This window comes from Hyperoodon ampullatus (assembly GCF_949752795.1).
Source record: "Hyperoodon ampullatus genome assembly, chromosome: X".
Classification (NCBI taxonomy): Eukaryota; Metazoa; Chordata; class Mammalia; order Artiodactyla; family Ziphiidae; genus Hyperoodon; species Hyperoodon ampullatus.
In genome coordinates this window covers 14473915-14494475 of record NC_136913.1, presented here as the reverse complement: position 1 = coordinate 14494475, position 20561 = coordinate 14473915, and the positions used below count along the sequence as shown (strand labels likewise).

Sequence of the window (20561 nt, the reverse complement as noted above, 5' to 3'; positions counted from 1 at the left end):
TAGGAGGTTACCAGGCAAAGAACAGTAAAGTATAAGCTCATTCTACAGATTTCAGTCCATGCCTTCTACATTGATAAGTTTCTAGAGATTTAGAGTCATCCTCTTTTTCCTGGTACCAAAAGGGAGACACCCTTACAAATGGAGATTTCCCTTATAAATGTAAATGTCTCCTATAACAGGGTAACTTCTACTCAGTTTTTAGACCTTCTCCTATATGTGCTATTTTCTTTTTAAATATTTATTTATTTATTTATTTATTTATTTATTTATTTATTTATGGCTGCGTTGGGTCTTCATTGCTGTGTGCGGGCTTTCTCTAGTTGCGGCGAGCGGGGGCTACTCTTCGTTGCGGTGCGTGGGCTTCTCATTGCAGTGGCTTCTCTTGTAGCACAGCACGGGCTCTAGGCACGTGGGCTTCAGTAGCTGTGGCATGTGGGCTCAGTAGTTGTGGCTCATGGGCTTAGTTGCTCCGCGGCATGTGGGATCTTCCCGGACCAGGGCTCAAACCCGTGTCCCCTGCATTGGCAGATGGATTGTCAACCACTGCGCCACCAGGGAAGTCCCTGTGCTATTTTCTTAAAAAAAAAAAAAAAGTCGAAAATTATCCTTATGCCAATGAGGCACATTTTGGGGCAAATTCTGCTCCCATTTACTGGTGTTGGAACTAAGGAAGAAAACCATAGAAAGGATCAGAGCGTCTCTTCCCTGCCTGCTGTAGCCATGGGGAAAGCAGTGTCTTTCTAGACAGACACAAAATTTTTATTCTTCCTCCTTGAGTCTGTTATACCCAATCTCCTGCATTTTCACCCCCATATATACACGCTGAAGTTCTCTGTGGCCTGAGGCCGAGAGTGAGGTCTGGACTCTTTCATATATTCCGAACTCTCAGGGCTTAAAGAGGCCATCTCAGTGAGACACCGGAGCAGAGGTAAAAAGGCATCAGGGAAGGACTAAAAACCAAAGGCTGGAAGGAGGCTAGAGAAAGAGCCACTGACATGGGGAAGGTTTCAGAAGTGTAGGGCTCTGAGGGATATAGAAGCTGAGGTATAAAATGGGAAGACAAACATAAGCAACTGTTGGACATCTGATGGTGCTTTGGCAGAAAGAGTTGAGCAACTATTGACCCTTGGGCCCAAAATGGGTTTCAGCAGGATGATCTAATTCCAAAGCTCGGTGATAATCCTGTAAGGAGCCCATCAGAAGGGGTATATAAAAAAAAAAAAAAAAAAAAAAAAAAAAAAGAAGGGGTATAAACAGGATGAAATATTACAGTTGCCAGAAGGTATGTTTAAAACAACAAAGGAAAGCAGTAACCCAGTTAAATTTCAGTAGGTGTGCAAACATCCTGGCACAAGTTGTTTGAAGGCAATTCCTCAAAAATGTTATGGAGAGAGGAACATATATTTATAACTTGTTAGACTTTTTCAGCAATTTATGAGCGAAAAAGTTTGAAGAACGTTTATAAATCCCATCTCAAATTATAGTTACGCGGCCTGCATTTACTCTACTGCGTGGCACAGAAGATACACAGAGAATCAGGAAAAAAATCACAAAGACAGAAAAAAAAATCACCCATGCTCTAGTGTGGAGGGTATAGTAGACTCTGGGTAATTAATTGTCTATATAAATTGTCATTCACCCCCAAACAGACCCTAAGACAAGGATTTAGGTGCATGTAGTTTATTTGGGAGGGGCTCTCCGGAAGCACAGGGAGGGAGTGGGAAGGTGGCACAGGGAGGGGATGAAAGGCAATATAGGGTACCACACAGGGCAACTGGAGCACAGGCCAGCTGGGGACCCCCTGAGAGACCGTGGTGAGCACATTCCAGAACTTGCCACCAAGGGCCGAGGAGGCTGGGGTGTCTACCCACCGGCTCCCGTCCCTCTTTGGTCGAGAACTGTCCTGCAGTATTAATTCAGGGCACTCCGTCCTGCCCCACACTTTCCCTTGGCCAGGATCACCCTCTGTCAGAGAAACACAGGAAGCCCAGGTCTGCAAGTGACCTCTGGGGTCCACCAACCGCATCCAGTATGTCAGTTCTTCCCCTGGTCCAGTCAAGTTATCAAACATATACAGAAAATGAGACAATTTCAGTTTTTAAATATACTTCAAATTACTGGAGATAAAAATAGAATTTCTAAGTTTCTAAATTATCTCAGTAAAATACATGATCTTTTTTTAAAATTTCAAAATAAGAATCATTAAAGCTCAAAAATACTATCATGGCATATGAGTCATTGTGGCTAATTATACAAATTTAAGAGCACTATATTTAAATAACCTTTTGTGAGAGGTTTTATATGTGGAGATATGGTGAACCAACTTTGTAGCTTATTAGGTCTCCTGGCCCAGAAGACTGATCCTGCCAGCATCAGGGAGGTAAACGCTAGTGGTGAAGGAGCCCAAGACAGGGAGAGAGAGGGACTGGAGGGAGACTGGGAGCCCCGTGTTCTACTCCCACTTCCATAATTAGCTATTTCTGTATAAGCAGGCTGTCTCAGTTTCTTTTTCTTTTTTAATTTTTATTTAACCAAAACTTATTAGCACTTATTGTGTGCCTGGTACAGCTCCCAACACTTTTCAAGTGACTGTCCACTAGAACATCAATCAGGTGAGATTTCAACCACACCCTCTTAGCTCCCTTATGAACAGAAACAACAACCATGCTAATGGTACACTCACTTTTTTGACTGGGAATTCTAACATTTCATAAAGAAGTCAACACATTATTTCATTTCACCATTACAAAAATTACAACAGTCCTGTGAAATATGAAAAGTAAATACCCTTATCCCTTTTTACAGATCAGAAAACTGAGGCTTAAAATTTGCCCAAAGTCACACAGTTGACAATTAGAAGAGTCAGAGCTCAAACTCAGACATCTCTTCAACAAAATTCAATGCTTTTGAATTTATCCTTACTATGAATAGTGCTCTATTAAATGTGAACCTCCAAAACATAACAGAAGGAAGGAAGGAAGGAAGGAAGAGGGAGGGAGGGAGGGAAAAAGAGTTTGTAAGTCTGTCACCATGAAATTTTGGGGGTATCTTAAGAACCAATTGGAAAAGTTTGCTTTGATTCAGCAAAGACAATGTCAAGGAAGGTGGTCTAGAGGCAGTTAGTTCACTTGAACAACTTTTTTCAATTAAAAAATTTAATATAAAAGTGTTAACAGCTCATTGTAGGAATTTAGACAGAGAATTCTTAAAAAAAAAAAAAAAGAAGAAAATCATCCATAAGTCTTACATGTAATGTTTTGATATATTTCTTTCCAACTTTCCTTTGTCTTTTGGACAGAATCCAGAGCATACAATTTGATATCTTTTTTAGGGTCTATAGCCTAAGGATTTCTGCCTCAAGATGCCCATGACTCCTCTAGCCAGCAGGCGGCACTCTGCAGATACCAGCTGGCCTCTCTGGGCACCATGTCCATTTAGCTCTGAGGAGCCTGGTGGTCACTAGAGGACAACGCCCCTGCCTTCACAGATCCCTCCTAGGATTAGCTCCAGCGCAACACGTCCCGTCTAAATGAAGCGAAGCATCCCCACTCCTCAAAAACTAGCACTTCTAATCATCAAAAGCATATCTTCAGCACCTACTTTTGCACGGTCCTGTTCTAGGTACAGAAGAGGTCAAGAGAAGCATAAGCCCTGGACACTCAGTGACATTTTCTCTTATTCCATCCTGGAAATTAAAAAGGCTCATGCACCCTGGGTCACAGGACTATGAGTTTCTTAAGGGTTGAGTCTATGTCTTGTTCAGTTTATGCCTATTTTGCTTATTGAACAAATATATAATTAAAACTAAAAACCTAGAACTGTGCACCCAATTTGTCTGGCCTGTACTGTCTTTCTTGCAGGTAAGGAAATGGGTTCACAATGCTCAGAATAACCCACTCCTCCGCTGCCATGCTCCTAGCCAAATCCTCCTCTCAAGTCCACTTACCCCAGATCAGTCTGGACACCATCTTATTAGGCTTTTCCCAAGAGATCTCCTGTGACCCAAACACATCCTATTTCTCTAACCATTTCAAGCCCCGAAGAATCCCTGGGGGTACTGAGGAAATGATTCTCCCTGAGCACAATTTCCCTTTTTAAAAATTTTAAGGTGACTTGCTTACATGAGTACATAATGAAAAGATGCTCCCTCCTATGGGAGCTGGAACCCAGCTAAGCCTGGGTTTAAAGCTCTCATTTTCTTTATTTAAACAACTGTTAGTGTCACAGAGGACCCAGGCATGCTGGAAAAGACACGTGGCTTAAAAACGTTGGCTTGACTCTCAATTTTTTGATGATCCAAAAGCTAATGTGCCTGATATGATGGTGCCTCGTACCGTAAAACATCACACAGCTGTATGATCTGTCTTTATGATCTTCCCTAGGAAGTCTGTCCTGGCTAAGTGGACAGGGGTCATGGATCCCCTTAGGTCCCACTCCATCTAAATAGGAAACTCTCTCTGCTAAATGACCACCTCAGCAAGTGTGTACACGCCTGTATATCAAGGACACCAACCTAAGGCCAGCTGGCCAAACCTGGCCTTCTGCCTGTTTTCATATGGCCCACAAGCTGAGTGGTTTTGACATTTTTTATGGTTGGGGGAAAAAAATCAAAAGAAGAAGAATACTTCACAACATGTGAAAATTACATGAAATTCCCATTTCAGTGTCCATAAATAAAGCTTTACTGAAATTCAGCCATGACGATTTGCTGACATCATGTCTATGGCTGCTTTTGCGCTATAACGGCAGAGTTGAGTGGTTGCAACAGGGACCTCATGGCCCACAAAGCCAAAAATATCCACTATACGGCCCTTTACGGAAAAAGTTCCCCGGTCCCTGGCCTATGTGCACTGAATGTGTGACCAGGGCTCACGTTTCTGTTGCTCTCTGCCTGTCCACACTGGAGCTGTTGGTTCCTTCTTTAGACAGAGGAAAGCCCGTCTTCCATTTCACACTGAACCACCCGTTAGGCTTATTAATTTGTGATAGTGAAGACTACAGGCCGCTAACCTCTGGCACTGGTCTTCCAGTATTAAACACTCATGGCTCAGGATGCTTAGTCAATTTGTCAGCACATTTAAATACTAATTTAGTATCTCAGGCTCTCCTTGGCACTATGGATATAAAAGTCCCTGGCCACTAAGGATTTAAAATCTGGTCGAGGGACTGAGATACATCCAGGTAAAGCTCTTAAAGAACAAGAGAATGATACTCACACATGTATATTCTCCTTCGTGGAACACTCAGAACAGATGATGCTAGGTCTGTATATGCCCTACTGTCATCATGGTACAGACATATGAGAATATGTTTGATTATAAACCTGCTTTATATATAACTATGGAATATAAAACTTAAGCATCCTCGTGGTTGAGAATCTTCCTGCCAATGCAGGGGACACGGGTTCGAGTCCTGGTCTGGGAAGATCCCACATGCCACGGAGCAACTAGGCCCGTGAGCCACAACTACTGAGCCTGCGCGTCTGGAGCTTGTGCTCCGCAACAACAGAGGCCGTGATAGTGAGAGGCCCGCGCACCGCGATTAAGAGTGGTCCCCGCTTGCCACAACTAGGGGAAGCCCTCACACAGAAACAAAAACCCAACACAGCAAAAATTAATTAATTAATTTAAAAAAAACACACAAAAAACTTAGGCATCCTCAAGTCCCATTTCCTTAACTTAAAGAAGAGGAAACTGGTGCCCACAGAGTTCCCACAGCCGGTTAGCTGAAAACCCAAACTAGAACCTCCGTCTCTGGATCCCCAAGTCACTTATATTTGTCTACAGCACTTCGGATTTGCAGGCTTTTTAAAGCATAAGTGAAGAATGCTTAAAATTAAATATTGACCACATTTATCTGCATCTTGTAGTATATATATGTATTCCTGAAGCCATCATTTTAACCTTCAATTTCACCTCTGTTGACAATCTAGGAAAGAAAAGATACCAAATTCTGATTTTTCTGCTCTTCTGTGATGTTTCCAATCATTTAAAGTGGAGAGGGAAAAGATAACAATGAAATTCTTAACAATCTGTTTTGTCCACCATTTATGTTAAAATAAATAAGCATTTCCCATATGTTCTCATGGAGAAACTACTGTAATTTTGTTTTTACATAATTTTATATTGTTTTAAAATTAGTTTAAAGTATTTCTCATAACAGAGGCCTGACCCTGGTATGAAATTGCCTGACAATAAAAACAAGCACCACCAAAGAGAAAAAAGAAACCTTGAAAAGCTTAAAGTTGACCTGTAGTTATTCTATTTATATATAGACAGCATAGAAATAAGTGAGTCACATGGACCTATTATCTATTGTCACAGTAAATTCTTCTCACACTGGAAATAAATTTCTTTATGTGCCGCATTTCACATTTTCCCCCTATTTCTTTCCTATGTAACCTTTAGCTATCACCACTGGCCAATTAGTCTGGGTACAATACAAAAAAAGAAAAAGTAATAAAGAACTGAAGTTTAAAGAAGTGTATCTTAGCAACATTTTGGCACTGTCCTTCCCACGAAATTTCAGCTTTTATCAATCACTGCATAACTAAATGTCAGCTCTAGCTCCTGCTTATTGGGGCTAAGAGACCTGGCCTAGTTGAAAGATCCCAGAGGCTTTGATGTACCTATAATACTTGGCAGTGTCCACTGCCGCAGGCCTCAACTGAGATTCCTGACTTACTCACTTTGAGGTTAGCCAGAGCTCATTTCTCTGCATCTAAATTGCTGATTTAATTTGAGGCTCTGAATGCTGATCTCAAAGGTCTGACTAGGTAGTTCTGGACTCCTCTTTAGAGGAACTGGGATGTGGATAGCTTGGTGGTCAGCAGATCAGGTCTTTAAGAGAGGTGGTACAGGATTTTCCACTTCTGATAATGGCAACCTAGCTTGTTGCTGAACAACTCTCCAGAAATGAAAAGCTAGAAAATCCCTTTGAAAACATCAGAGAAATACCAAGGCAGTAAGGATTTGAGGGGCCAAAATCCTGGAGAGAAAGGAAGTGCAAAGAGATGAAGCTGTTATTCAGCATCATTTTCCCCTTAAGGCATTTACCAAATTTCAAGCAGCACCAACAGAAACTGAGAGCTGAGAAGAGCTTCTAGCAGCTTCAGGATGAAGGGGAATAATAAATGGAGATCAGGGCCCACCAAGGAGAGAAGCCAGGGTAAACACTCCAGGCTTACAGTTGAGATGCCCAAAGAGGTACATCCTAGTAGTAGCACTGAACCAGAAATAGACCAGTTCTCACAAAGACCAAGCCCAGCCTCCAATCTATTCAATCCCTGACAAGGTCAGATACACCGCCACCTCCTACCTGCCCACAAGAAGCAAAAGCTAATCTTTTCTGGAAGATAATACTATCCAGAGCCCCAAATTATCTACACTTCTTCATATACAAAATCAAGTAGTCAAACAAAAATTGCCTCGTATACTGGGAGAGAAAACAAAATGGTCGAAAAACAAGAGAAGAAATATATAATAGAAACAGACTTATAGAGGTCCCACAAGTTAGAGTTACCAAAGAGGGATTTTACAATATATTGGGACGAATTCAAGAAATTAGGTGACAAGACGGAATCAAATGGAAATTCTAGAATTGCAATATACAGTAACTGAAATTAAGAATTAAATGGAAGCTTCAGAAGCAGACTAGACACAGCTGGAGCGAATTTTTGAGCTGAAAATGGTCAGACTGAAGTACAGTGAGAAAAAAGGATGGAAAACACAGAAAAGGTAATAGAAATGTATGGGCAAAATGGTGAAATAAAATTGTGTTTAAAATAGTTCCCAGTCACAGAGGCCTGACTGAAGTATGAAATCGCCTGCATCAATAAAAGCAAAAATGACCAAAAGTGGAAAAAAACTTGAAAAGCTTTAAGTTAACCTGCAGTTATTCTATTTACATGTAGACAGCATAAAGGAGAGCAAAAAGAGAATGGGGCAGAAACAATCTTTGAAGTTGTTATGGTTGAGAACTTTCCAAATGTGGCTAAAATCATCAAGCCACAGGTTTAAAAAAAAAGGCTATGAATCTCAAGCAGGAAAAATACAAAGAAAACCACGCATAAGTGCAACATAGTAATGCTGTTGAAAACCAAAGATAAAGAGAAACATCTTAAAATGAGTCAAAGAGAAAAAAATCAATAATTTTAAAGGAGTTACAATGAAACTGACATCTGACGTCATAGCAGAAGTCAGAGGACAATGAATAGCAACTTCAAAGTAGGGAAGACAAAAACAGCCAGCCTAGAATTCTATGCCCAGTGACAATATCCTCTCCAAATGACATTAAATAAAGACATTTTCAGACAAATGAAACCATAAAATGTATCCCCATTAGACTTACACTAAGTGAAATACTTAAGGACGTTCTTTGGGCAGAAGTGAAATAATCTCAGATGATGTCACAGAGATGCAGGAAGGAGTGGAGAGCAAGAAAAGGTGAATACAGGAATAAATCTAAAGGTAAATATGTGAGTAAATGTAAGTATGTAAAAGCAATTAACATAATGTCTTGTGGGGTTTAAAATATGGATAGAGTTGAAATATAGAATAACAATAACCAAAAAAAAAGGCAGGAGGAAATTAGAATGAAGTTAAAGTGTCCTATTACCCTTGTCTGGGAAGTAGGAAAGTTCTAATTTATAGTAAATTTTAATAAGTCAAGGATACATGTTGTAAACACAAGAGTAGCCCCTAAAAGAATATTGAGTTTGTATAATTAACAAATTCATGCCGGGAGGTGGGGGGAGGATAGAATAATTTAAATGTTTAATTAATTTAAAAGAAGGCAAGAAGGGAGGGAAAAAGGATTATGAAACAGGTGAGACCAACAAAAACCAAATAATAAAATGGTAGATTTAAACCCAAATATAGCGACTTCCCTGGTGGCACAGTGGTTAAGTATCTGCCTGCCAATGCAGGAGACATGGGTTCCATCCCTGGTCCGGGAAGATCCCACATGCCATGGAGCAACTAAGTCCATGCACCACAACTACTGAGCCTGCACTCTAGAGCCTGCCAGCCACAACTACTGAGCCCGTGTGCCACAACTACTGAAGCCCACGCACCTAGAGCCCATGCTCCGCAACAAGAGAAGCCACCACAGTGAGAAGCCCGTGCACCGCAATGAAGAGTAGCCCCCTCTCGCTGCAACTGGAGAAAGCCCATGCGCAGCAACGAAGACCCAATGAAGCAAAAAAAAAAAAATTAATTAATTAATTAATTTAAAAAAAAACCCAAATATATCAGCAAAATTGAGGTTATCAGAGTGTCTGTGTTTATAGGGCAGAAACCTGTAGCCAAGTTACAAATAGCAAATACATTTGTGTGAAGTTACTCATGTCATGCATACCCACAAAATACCAACATTGACGAAGGTAACTTAAAATCCATAATGCAAAGATATCCATGGCTAATTGGTTAATAGGTGTCATCAATTAAATGAGTATTTAAGATTACTCAAGGCACAAGAAAACTTGAAATGCTGTGAAATTTTACAGCCCGTATAGGAAAGAAACTTGATAGTGTCTTTCTCAGATGATCCTAAACATTTGATAATAATCTTAAACACTTATATGACATTACCAATAATGAGTTATGAAGCTGAAAGAAACTCTTCTAACCTCTCATTAATAATAAGTCAATTTGAATCAACCATGCTAGAAGACTGAGGTATCTTTCCAATTTCTCTATAGAAAAAACATATCGGGCTTCCCTGGTGGCGCAGTGGTTGAGAGTCCGCCTGCCGATGCAGGGGACGTGCGTTCGTGCCCCGGTCTGGGAAGATCCCACATGCCGCGGAGCGGCTGGGCCCGTAAGCCATGGCCGCTGAGCCTGCGCGTCCGGAGCCTGTGCTCTGCAACAGGAGACGCCACAACAGTGAGAGGCCCACGTACAGCAAAAAACAAACAAACAAACAAACAAACAAAAAAAAACATATCACCCAACAGGCACATGAAAAGATGCTCAACATCCTTAAGCATTAGGGAAATGCAAGTCAAAACCATAATGAGATATCACCTCACATCTGTCAGAAGGACTGTCATCAAAAAGAACACAAATAACAAATGCTGGAGAGGGTATGGAGGAAAGGGAACCCTCCTGCACTGTTGGTGGGAATGTAAATTGGTGCAGCCACTGTGGAGAACAGTATGGAGGTTTCTCAAAAAACTAAAAATAGAACTACCATATGACCTATTAATTCCACTCCTGGGTATATATCCAAAAAAACCCAAAAAACTAATTCGAAAAGAAACATGCACCCCAATTTTCACAGCAGCATTATTTATAATTGCTAAGATACAAAGGCAACCCAAGTGTCCATCAACGGATGGGTAAAGAAGATGTGGTATATATACACACACACACACACACACACACACACACACACACACACACAATGGAATACTACTCAGCCATAAAAAAGTGAGATTTTGCCATTTGCAGCAACACAGATAGTAGAACCTACCAGAATTCATTCATTCTTTTATTCCTTCCTTCATGTATCCATCATTCATGTATTCAACAAACACTTATCAAGCACCTACTACAGGTTAGGGACTGTCCTAGTGTCAGTGAACACGCTAATGAATGCCATAGCTTCTCTCTCTCTTTTTTTTTTTTTTTTTGAGCTTATATTCTAGTGGTAGGAGACAGAGAGTAAGCAAGTAAACAAACAAATGAACAAAATAATTCTCAAAACGATTATAGTGGATGATATTTACCCAAGAGAAATGGAGACATACATCCATACAAAAACTGTATGTGAATGTTTATGACAGCTTGATTCATCTTCATCCAAAACTGAAAACAACCCTAATACCCATTAACTGAAGAACAGATGAACAATCCGTAGCCTAGCCATGCAATGGACTCAGCAATAGAAAGGAATGGACTACTGATACATGCAACAACATGAGTTGAAAGAAGCCAGACTCAAACAACTACACACTGTATGATGTCATTCATATATTTTGGAAAAGATCAGTGGCTGCCAGGAGATTTATTTTCTTTCTTTTTTCTTTCTTTCTTTCTTTCTTTTTTTTTCTTTTACTTTTTCTAGGAGCTTTATTTTCTGTAAGAACAACTTAGTGTGTAATGGATTGTCGAAATTCATAGAAATGCACGACTAAAAGTTTACTGTGTGAGTTACACCTCAATCAACCTGAAAGAAGAAACTGGATGATAGAATAGCATTGGTCATTCCTTTAGTCTGAGTGGCCAATGAAGACCTCCTACAGAAGGTGACATTTAATGTGTAAAATGAACCTGCAGCCTCTTAGGGGTTCCTAGGCAAATCAAATCATTTCATGTAGCAGCAAATATCAGATACTAATCCAATACTTAATAACCAGAATTTCAAAGATGACTGTAATAAAAAAGATCCCTTGATCTATTACAGGGAAGTAGAAAAAGGAATGAAGAAAAATTTTTTCTTTTATTCTGCAAAATATGTGTTTTAATTGAGAGAATTTATGCAAACCCCACACACTAGGAGGATTTACAAGTGCAAAAATGCAAATTTAGTCTATTTTCAAAGGATGGTATTGACAAGCACGGTTCAAAAAAACCTCACCAGGGAGCCCTTTCAGTCTATGCTCTATGTTTCATGATTAAGCATGTGACCTGTCTCGCCTCCATGCATTTTAAGTTGTCAAAAATGATAATTAATCACATAAAAGTCTACCACTTTAAAAGATAATGCGTGAGAGACAAGGTCAGACTTCTTTGCTGCCCTTATCTCCATAGCACTCCAACTCAAAGAGTCTTGTTGGGAACTCCCCCTTCCATTGCACCTGCCCTCTCAGTACTCCCAGAGCCTGCCAGCAGCTGTGACAGATCCCTCCCCATGGGGAGACAGGAGTTGAGTTTCCTTCTGGAGAGGCAGCATATGCTTCAGAAAAATCATACCCTAGAGAAGTTATGGACTGGTGATTCATGTAAACTCCTTCAACAGAGAGACTTCCTGGGAAAGTTGCTTTATGAGAGATTAAATTGTCCTCCCTTGTGAGAAATGGCCAGTCTCCTTGGGATCGGTGAAGCTGAGCTCTAGAACAGTAGAGGAGCTTTGGAATCACTGGGGTGATCCCATCAGAAGAGGGCTAACTTGGAATCGCTCAGGGTATCTTCCCACAGAACAGTAGAGTTCAGGATCAGTAGCTCCCACTGCCCAGAGAAGGGAAATGGAATCAGACTTTGTTTTGATGGTTTCTGAAGAAAAGTTTTCAGTTTCCCTGAAGGAATTGGGACTTGGAATGAGGAAAGCAGGGTTCTAGTGTGACTCTACTATGAATTTGTTGTGACGAGGCCAAATTCCATCACCTCTTTTGGTCTCTGTGTCAAACAAGGTGAGATATTGTGATTTATAAGAAATATATGTTTGGTCATTCAGATGACCAAATACATATTTCTCATATACATTTGGTCTTCTTCCAGTCCCTGGCTCACACTCTTAAAACCCTTGGAATTTCCTAAGTGTGTAGAGAGTGATAAAGGTGTCTTTTGTTATGTTAATGACTTTGGGAAAGCAGTTAAGGATGGGGGCTGGTCACCAAGTGATTCAACTCGTGATTAGAGGGCTGGAACTTTCAGTCCCAGCCCCAGACCTCTGGGGAGGGGGATGTGGCTGGAGGTTGAATCAGTTGTCAGTGGCCAATGGTTTAATCAATCATGACTTCGTAAGGAAGCCTCCATAAAAACCCAAAAGGACAAGGTTCGGAGAGCTTCTGGGTTGGTGAACACATGGAGATGCAGGGAGAGTGGCACCTGGAGAGGGCCGGGAAGCTCCCTTTCCTCATATCTTGCTCTATGCATCTCTTCCACCTGGCTGTTCCTGAGGATAAAAGTATTGTACCCTTTTACAATAAACCAGTGATTTAATAAGCAACATGCTCTCCTGAGTTCTGTGAGTCACTCTAGCAAATTAATGGAACCTGAGGACAGGGGGTCATGGGGACCCCTGATTTTTAGCCAGATGGTCAGAAGCACAGGTTTGTGACTGGCATCTGAAGTGGGAGTGGCGGGTGGTGCAGTCTCGTAGGACTGAGCCCTCAACCTGTGAAATCCGACGCTATCTCTGGGTTGATAGTGTCAGAATTGAGTTGAATTCTCAGACACCTAGCTGGTGTTCTGAGAATTGCTTGTTGGATGTGTGGGGAACCCCTTCCCCCAATGTTGGAAATTGAGTCTCAGAACACCATTTATAAGGGTATGAACTTGAGGATGACTTCTACTTGTAGCACCTACACTTTATCATTTTGTCACTGCTTAAACATCAACCAAGCTGTAGTTATTGTCCTCTTACTAGATATAAGGTGGGCCTGGGCGTTGTAGCAGGCACAGACCCCATGAAGCGTCTCATATAATGAAGGAAGTAGAAAACACATCTATAAAAAGGACCTAGTAATACAAGGTAGGATAAATTTGATATTTAAAGAACAGTACAGGCAAAAGCATCTTAGGAAAGGGGAAAATATCAATGAAAGCCAAAGTGTAGGGGAATCTTCATGGAAGAGAAGGGCTTGAACTGTGCCTTGAAAGACTGGTAGCATTTGGATAGATGGAGGGAACAGCCCAGTCATCAGGGAGGGGGAAGTGAAGTAAAAGAGGGGAGGAGTCAGGGAGCATGTATGGGAGGCGATAAGAGTTTAGCTAGAGCAGTGTTTGCTCTGGTGAATTTTGAGATAAGAAGGTAAAAAGATAGACTGGCAGATGGAAGAGGGCCAGGCAAAAGAGAATGGAAGGATCACACCGAAGTTCATAGCACAGACTGGAAAGTGAACCCCATAGGTATTCTTCAGAAAGTCTCAAAACCTCATCAATGGGATGCCTAAATTCCCCAAGCCTGTGACTGGTGATTGTATTGGGTTGCCTGTATTCTTCTCTCTTCATCTTTGAGCATCTTCCAATAGAAGATATTTTACAGACAGGAAGAGCCCATGCAGCTGGGAGGCATTCGATATTTGCCTGAGGAATTCCTGATACCCTCAATGAAAGAAAGCAGCTAACATGGATCCTGGGAAAGAGATTTGGACCCCAAGGCACAGAACAAACTCTCTTCTGCATTGTCCAACAGAACTTTCTGCAATTATGGAAATGTTTTGTGTCTGTGCTGTCCAGTAGAATCACATGTGGCACTGAGCACTTGATATGTGGCTGGTTTGACTAAGGAACTGAATTTTTAGTTGTATTTAAATTAAATCTTGGGAGTTTCCTGGTGGCCTAGTGGTTAGGATTCCGGGCTTTCACTGCTGTGGCCCAGGTTCAATCCCTGGTCAGGGAACTGAGATCCCACAAGCCGTGTGGCACAGACAAAATAATAATAATAATAATAAATTAAATCTAAATTTAAATAACCACATGTGGTTAGTGGCTCCCATGTTGGACCATGCAGCTCTAGATGTCAGGAAAGGCTGAAAACTACATTATCTCATAAATTCCTTGCAGTGAACTCAAAGAATCTGTACTTCAAGAAGGTTGCATTAATGTAATACTTTCCTATTTCTTTACACATTCCAAATCACAAGGGAGGGGAAAACTTAGGAAAAGTCTTTTCTATGGAACCAAAGAAGGATCACTTTACAGTGGAGCACATCTGGCTATAGGATTTATTCTGTCAGCCCCATTCTAGCAGAAATAAAGCTGAGTAATAATACTGAAGCAGACACAATATAACTTGGGCATGTAATATAAATGCTATTAACATTAAATCCAGCTTTATTCTTTGCTTTTATACTGGAAAAGAAAACGCAAACTCCCTTTACCCTTTTCCTGTTAGGTCTTAAATTCCACTTATATAATACTGAGGCACCTAGTATAGAGATGGGCATCTAGTAGCAAAGACCAGTATGTAAAAAATAAATACATCCATCCCAAACATTCACTATCTCTCCATCCATCTGCCCATCCACTCATCCAACCATCTATCCTCCTATCCATCCACCTGTTTCCATCTATCCATCCATCAACCCATCTCATCCCCCAAATCTACTTACTGACTCACAAAGAACAGATTTTCTCTCATTTGCCCAAATAATGAGAGCTTAATAGAGAGGAATAGAGAAGAAGCAGGTGACTGTGTGATATATATATATATATATATATATATATTTTTTTTTTTTTTTTTTTTTTGCGGTACACAGGCCTCTCACTGTTGTGGCCTCTCCCCTTGCGGAGCACAGGCTCCGGATGCGCAGGCTCAGCAGCCATGGCTCACAGGCCCAGCTGCTCCGTGGCATGTGGGATCTTCCCGGACCAGGGCATGAACCCATGTCCCCTGCATCGGCAGGCGGACTCCCAACCACTGCGCCACCAGGGAAACCCCTGTGTGATATATTTTTTAAGAGTATGCTTTCAGATGATTAACCATACTTTTAATTAATCAATATATTTTTTTAACTTTATTTTTAAATTTTTTAAAATTTTATTTTTGGCTGCGTTGGGTCTTCATTGCTACACACAGGCTTTCTCCAGTTGCGGCGAGCGGGGGCTACTCTTCGTTGTGGTGTGTGGGCTTCTCATTGCGGTGGCTTCTCTTGTCGTGGAGCACGGGCTCTAGAGCGTGGGCTTCAGTAGCTGTGGCACGCGGCTCAGTAGTTGTGGCGCATGGGCTTAGTTGCTCCACAGCATGTGGGATCTTCCCAGACCAGGGATCGAACCCGTGTCCCCCGCATTGGCAGGAGGATTCTTAACCACTGCGCCACCAGGGAAGCCCCTAATCAATATAAATATTTTTTTAAAATAAATTTATTTATTTTATTTATTTAGTTTTGGCTGCTTTGGGTCCTCGTTGCTGCGCGTGGGCTCTCTCTAGTTATGGTGAGCAGGCTCTAGAGTGCAGGCTCAGTAGTTGTGGTGCACAGGCTTAGTTGCTCCACGGCATGTGGGATCTTCCTGGACCAGGGCTCGAACCCATGTCCCCTGCATTAGCAGGCAGATTCTTAACCACTGCACCCTCACGGAAGCCCTAATCAATATTTTTTGATCACCCATTAGGTACAAGAAACCATGTGAGGCACTGTAAGATATAATATATAAGAAATCTCTGCCTTCTACATTCTTAATAATCTACTTGAAAAGTCAAAGCAATGAATATATGAGAGACTAAAAAAAGAGAAATGAATGAAATACTTCAAAACAGCAAGATGAAAGATGTCACGAGATAATTCATGTATCAGATAATAAGCCTCATGTTTAGAAGAGGGCCAGAAAATCTGGACTAGAATGGTCCAACTTAGGGCTTTAAGGAGGAGGTTTGAGCCAGAATCTGAGTGATGGGCAAGATGACAGATAAAAATCATGAGTTTAAAATTTGGAAGGACCTTAGAAATAATCTAGCTTGAGTCTATTATTTTACAGATGATTCAACTAAGGTCAGAGAGGTAAGAGACTTGGTCTGACTCCATTGTATGGGTAGTAATGGCAGAAAAAAAAGAAGCCTAAAATGCAGGGCTGTTGATATCCATTCCACTTCCATACATCACATGGGTTGGTGAGAAGAGTCTTCTATTTAGGAAAGGAGAAAGGATTCTGGAGAGTGGATGTGACTCAGCATAAGCAAGGAAGCAGAGCCACGAACTTGTTGGTGTAACAACCGTGTATGAGGATCTCAATGTGTGTAAGGAGGGGAAGATAGCATGGGGTGAGGGGGAGGCTGGGACCAATAGTGAAGGGGTTTGAATGCAAATCTGCAATTGGTCAGTTTCGTGAAACACAGAATTCTGGTTTCTGGGACTGCCTTGAAGTCTCCCTTTAGTGCCCCAGTATAAACTTTTCTAGAAAAATGTTATTCTTTTCATATTAGCAAAGACTCAAGTTCACCTGGGGGAGAGAAAGCTGCAGAAGGGAGGCTGGGATGAGTACTTGCATTGTTGGTCAATCTATAGGGGGCAGGGATGGATGACTACCATCCATCCTGAGTCAATAGATTTAGTATGGGGGCTAAGAATTTGCATATTTTTAAGCTCCCCAATGATTGCGATGATCATCCAGTTTTGAGGGTCTTCTGGTTCACCCTTTGACCAATCCATCAGATACAGACTACCACTTTGGAAAACTCTTTGACAATATTTACTAAATACCTGCCCCTATGATCCAGCAATTCCTCTCCCAGGCATATACCCAAGAGAAAAACTTTTGTTCCCCCAACAGGCATGAATAAGAATACCCAGAGCAGGTTATGATCAGCCCCAAACTGGAAAAAATCCAATGTCCATCAGTATTAAAATGGATAAATAAACTGAGGTATATTCATACAGTGGAACACTACACAACAATGAAAAAGAATAAACCATTGCTATGTGCACCAACGTGGATGACTCTCCCAGACATAAGGATAAGCATAAGAAGTATGATTCCATGTATAAGAGATTAAAGAACTGGCAAAAATAATACATGGTAATTCAACTCAGAATAGTGATTGCCTCTCTATGGGGTTGGGTATTAACTGGAAAAGGACATAAAGGAAAATCCTGGGGTGCTGGAACTGTTCTATATCTCTATCTGGGTGGTGGTTATGTTGTTATACAGAATATGTGAAAATATATTGAGCTGTACACTTGTTCAGTTTACTGTATATAATTATACCTTGTTGAAAAGAAAAAATACAGATATTGTGTGTGTGTGGTGTGCATGTGTGTGTATTTGCCCTGCCAACCTCATGAGGTTGTTATAGAACTCCAATAGCTTTTAAAGATGAGACACATAGATAAGTACAGTCTTATATATTTTAACTAGCTCAATACCTATTCTTGTTGAAATTGGTTAGAGGCACTACTTGTGATTCAGGTAATTGGTCAGCTTTTTTAAGCCTTAACAAAACACAAAAAGTTAGTTATATGGAAGCTTACAGTAATTTCTGAACTTGGGAAAGACGTGCGGTAGCTATAAACTTACTGAGAACACACCAGAGCGGCCAAATGGTGCAGCCTGGCTTTTGAGAGAACCTTTCTGCTGATGGGGAATTTGGTCTGCTTTGAAACCCCGGAGAAGAGTTCCCTGCAGCTGTATCTTTCCATTGCACTCCCTCACTTTCCTCTCCCTCACTCCCTCCTCCCCCACTCCCCACCCCATCCCAGGAAGACAGGAAACGCCATCTGTACCACTGCACTCACCAACCCGGAAACCAAAATCTCATTATCCCATCAAGAAAATGACTGTCATCCTGAGGTGCCCTTGGCCACTGGTAACCAGCCACAAACTTGCTGCCAGCTCCACAGTTTGCCTGCCCTGGCTCAACAGTGAGACTGCCTGTGGTCATCAGGCCTTGGTGGGCATATGTTCAGGGTTAGAGCGAGCTGGGGGTGAGTGGCAGGAGCCGAGAAACCCTGCCTAGTGGGCGCCATGTGCAAACCTCGTTCCTGGGCTATTATTTTTCAGTCTGAAAAAGTTGTGTGTGCTGAGCAGTGTACTCAGGCAGCTAAGCATAAACACATGTCTACAAATACTGATAACACTATCTTTATTTGTCCGTTACTCCACAAACCCAGATCACCTGGGGACTGTTTGTTCCTCTACAAAGTGAGAATCCAGCACCGTATGTATTAAAATGTGGGACATTTTCTTCAGAGTATAAATTTTCAAGAGCTGCTTCTATGCCTTCCTCAGTACACTCTCAAATCCCTTTGTATCTTTAACTCCATAACGTACAGTTGATTTTAAAATAAAAATTGATAGTCTCTGGTTCCTTGCACCAGTTTTTCTTAATTTGACCATATGGTCGACAATGTGTCTGAAGCCTATTCCTTACTGTGTCCAGTTCTATTGCCCAGAAGTACATAAGACATGCTCAGCAATTTATGTGAACAATCTGCAGGTATCTCCTGACTGGTTATTTCAAGCAAGTGTTTTTTACGTGATAGACACCTGATAAATGCTCAAAGAATTAATATGAATGTTTAAGAATGAATAAATGTGAATTTTTAAGCAATATGTTCACACAAGAAATGCAGTTCACAAATATGTATATTTCCCAGAATAAAACACTGTACTGGACTCCCTCCCCCCACCCAAAAAACAAAAACCCTAAAAGTATTGTATATGGAAGTACATCAATAAAGATACTAAAATTTGAAATCAACCTTGAATGGAGCTTTCTCAAGGAAAGAAAAAATCCAAATAATGCTTGATTTCACCTAAGAGATACTTAGAAAAACCAGCACACAAACTGTTCAGTTCCAGAGAACCAAATACAACATCAGCTGTGAGAAAAGTTAAACTGTCTGAAGAGAATGGATTTCAAGGAAATGCTGCTTATTTTCTCTTCTTGGTTATTTCTGAAAGAATATTTGAAGAAGAAATGCAGTGGGACTTTTCTGTTCTCTGAAGACTTTGAATTGCTTCCAAGAAACATTTACCTGGGGTTTAAACTCTATTAGGTGTGAATTTTTTTTTTTCTCACCAGTCAATTAATTTTGCAGGGAGTGAGAAGTTAGGAAGAGGCAAGGCTAAATCAGCTGTCTCCAGAAAATGCACCTCAATTTTATACTCAGAGATCTTTTTTCTCAGCCACCCCCCCACTCCCCCCCACCCCCCCACTCCCCCACCCCCCCCATCCACTGACTTTTCTTTCTGAAACCAAAATGTCAAACTCAAGAAGTAGTCCCTAGAACAGAAACATGCCTGGAAGGGAATGGAGTTTGAGTGAAACTTCCCTGCGCACAAACAGCCCTGTTTGTCCCGATGTGGTAGCTCATTTACCGAGGCATCTACCACCCTCAGAGAGAAGGTCGCTGTCCTCCAGGACTTACCTGTCTGCTGAGAGAGCTGTGAGTGTGAAGACAGACACCCCTACTGAGGTAAGCTGGATAAAAGGGATCAGTTTGCAGCCAATCCTGCCAAACAGCCATCTGTCGGCCAGGTACCTGCTGGCATCTACGGGTGCACAGGTTACCAGGAGAAGCAGGTCTCCCAAAGCCAGGCTGGAGATGAAGAGGTTCGGTACATTTCGCATGGACTTCACGGTACAGAAGATCTTGATCAGGGTGATGTTGCCAACGAGGCCTATCAGAATGATGACCCCATAAACTGCAGGGATGACATACAGGACCCCCGGGTGGAACCAGTCGTCGTTCATGGGGCGATCCACACTGTGATTAGAGATGTTGCAGTGTACGAAATGGTCCACTTCCAAGTTTAGAAGCAAACAGTCATTCAGAGCCATCCTCTAGGTTCTTTCCCACCTAAAAAGTGCCCTTAGATGCTGTTGCTTAACTTTTGACTTTGTAGTTTGGTGAAGATGATGATAAAATCTATGCTGGGCTCTTTATCTTCTTTAATAAAAATACTCTGAGTACATAGAGACTATGGCATTCAAAATTGTCACTATTCTGATGCTGGTGCTGCTCTGGTCTTTACGTGACCAATGTAATACATCTCTAAATTCAGTAAGTTAACAACAAAACACCCACAAAAACTCAGCTCCCAAAGGGCTTAGAATCAAACCCACTCTGTACCAGCTCCTTCTACCTCCATTCTAGCCTGAGTCTCCCTGGCTGCAGTTTACTAAGAACTTTTGGCCTGCTATTTTCACACGGCATTTCCCATCTTTCCTGATATTTA

At 41.4% G+C, this 20561-nt stretch overlaps 1 protein-coding gene across 1 annotated transcript in view; it reads right to left on the bottom strand.

Moving 5' to 3' along the window:
* GRPR (gastrin releasing peptide receptor) overlaps positions 1 to 20163 on the bottom strand; it is a gene marked incomplete at both ends in the record, with an annotated part of 29630 nt that extends 9467 nt beyond the window's left edge. The window contains one exon of the mRNA XM_079728298.1: positions 19751 to 20163. Coding sequence (XP_079584424.1) covers positions 19751 to 20163 — 413 coding nt within the window. The remainder of the gene's footprint in view (positions 1 to 19750) is intronic.
* Between the last annotated feature and the right edge of the window lie 398 nt (positions 20164 to 20561).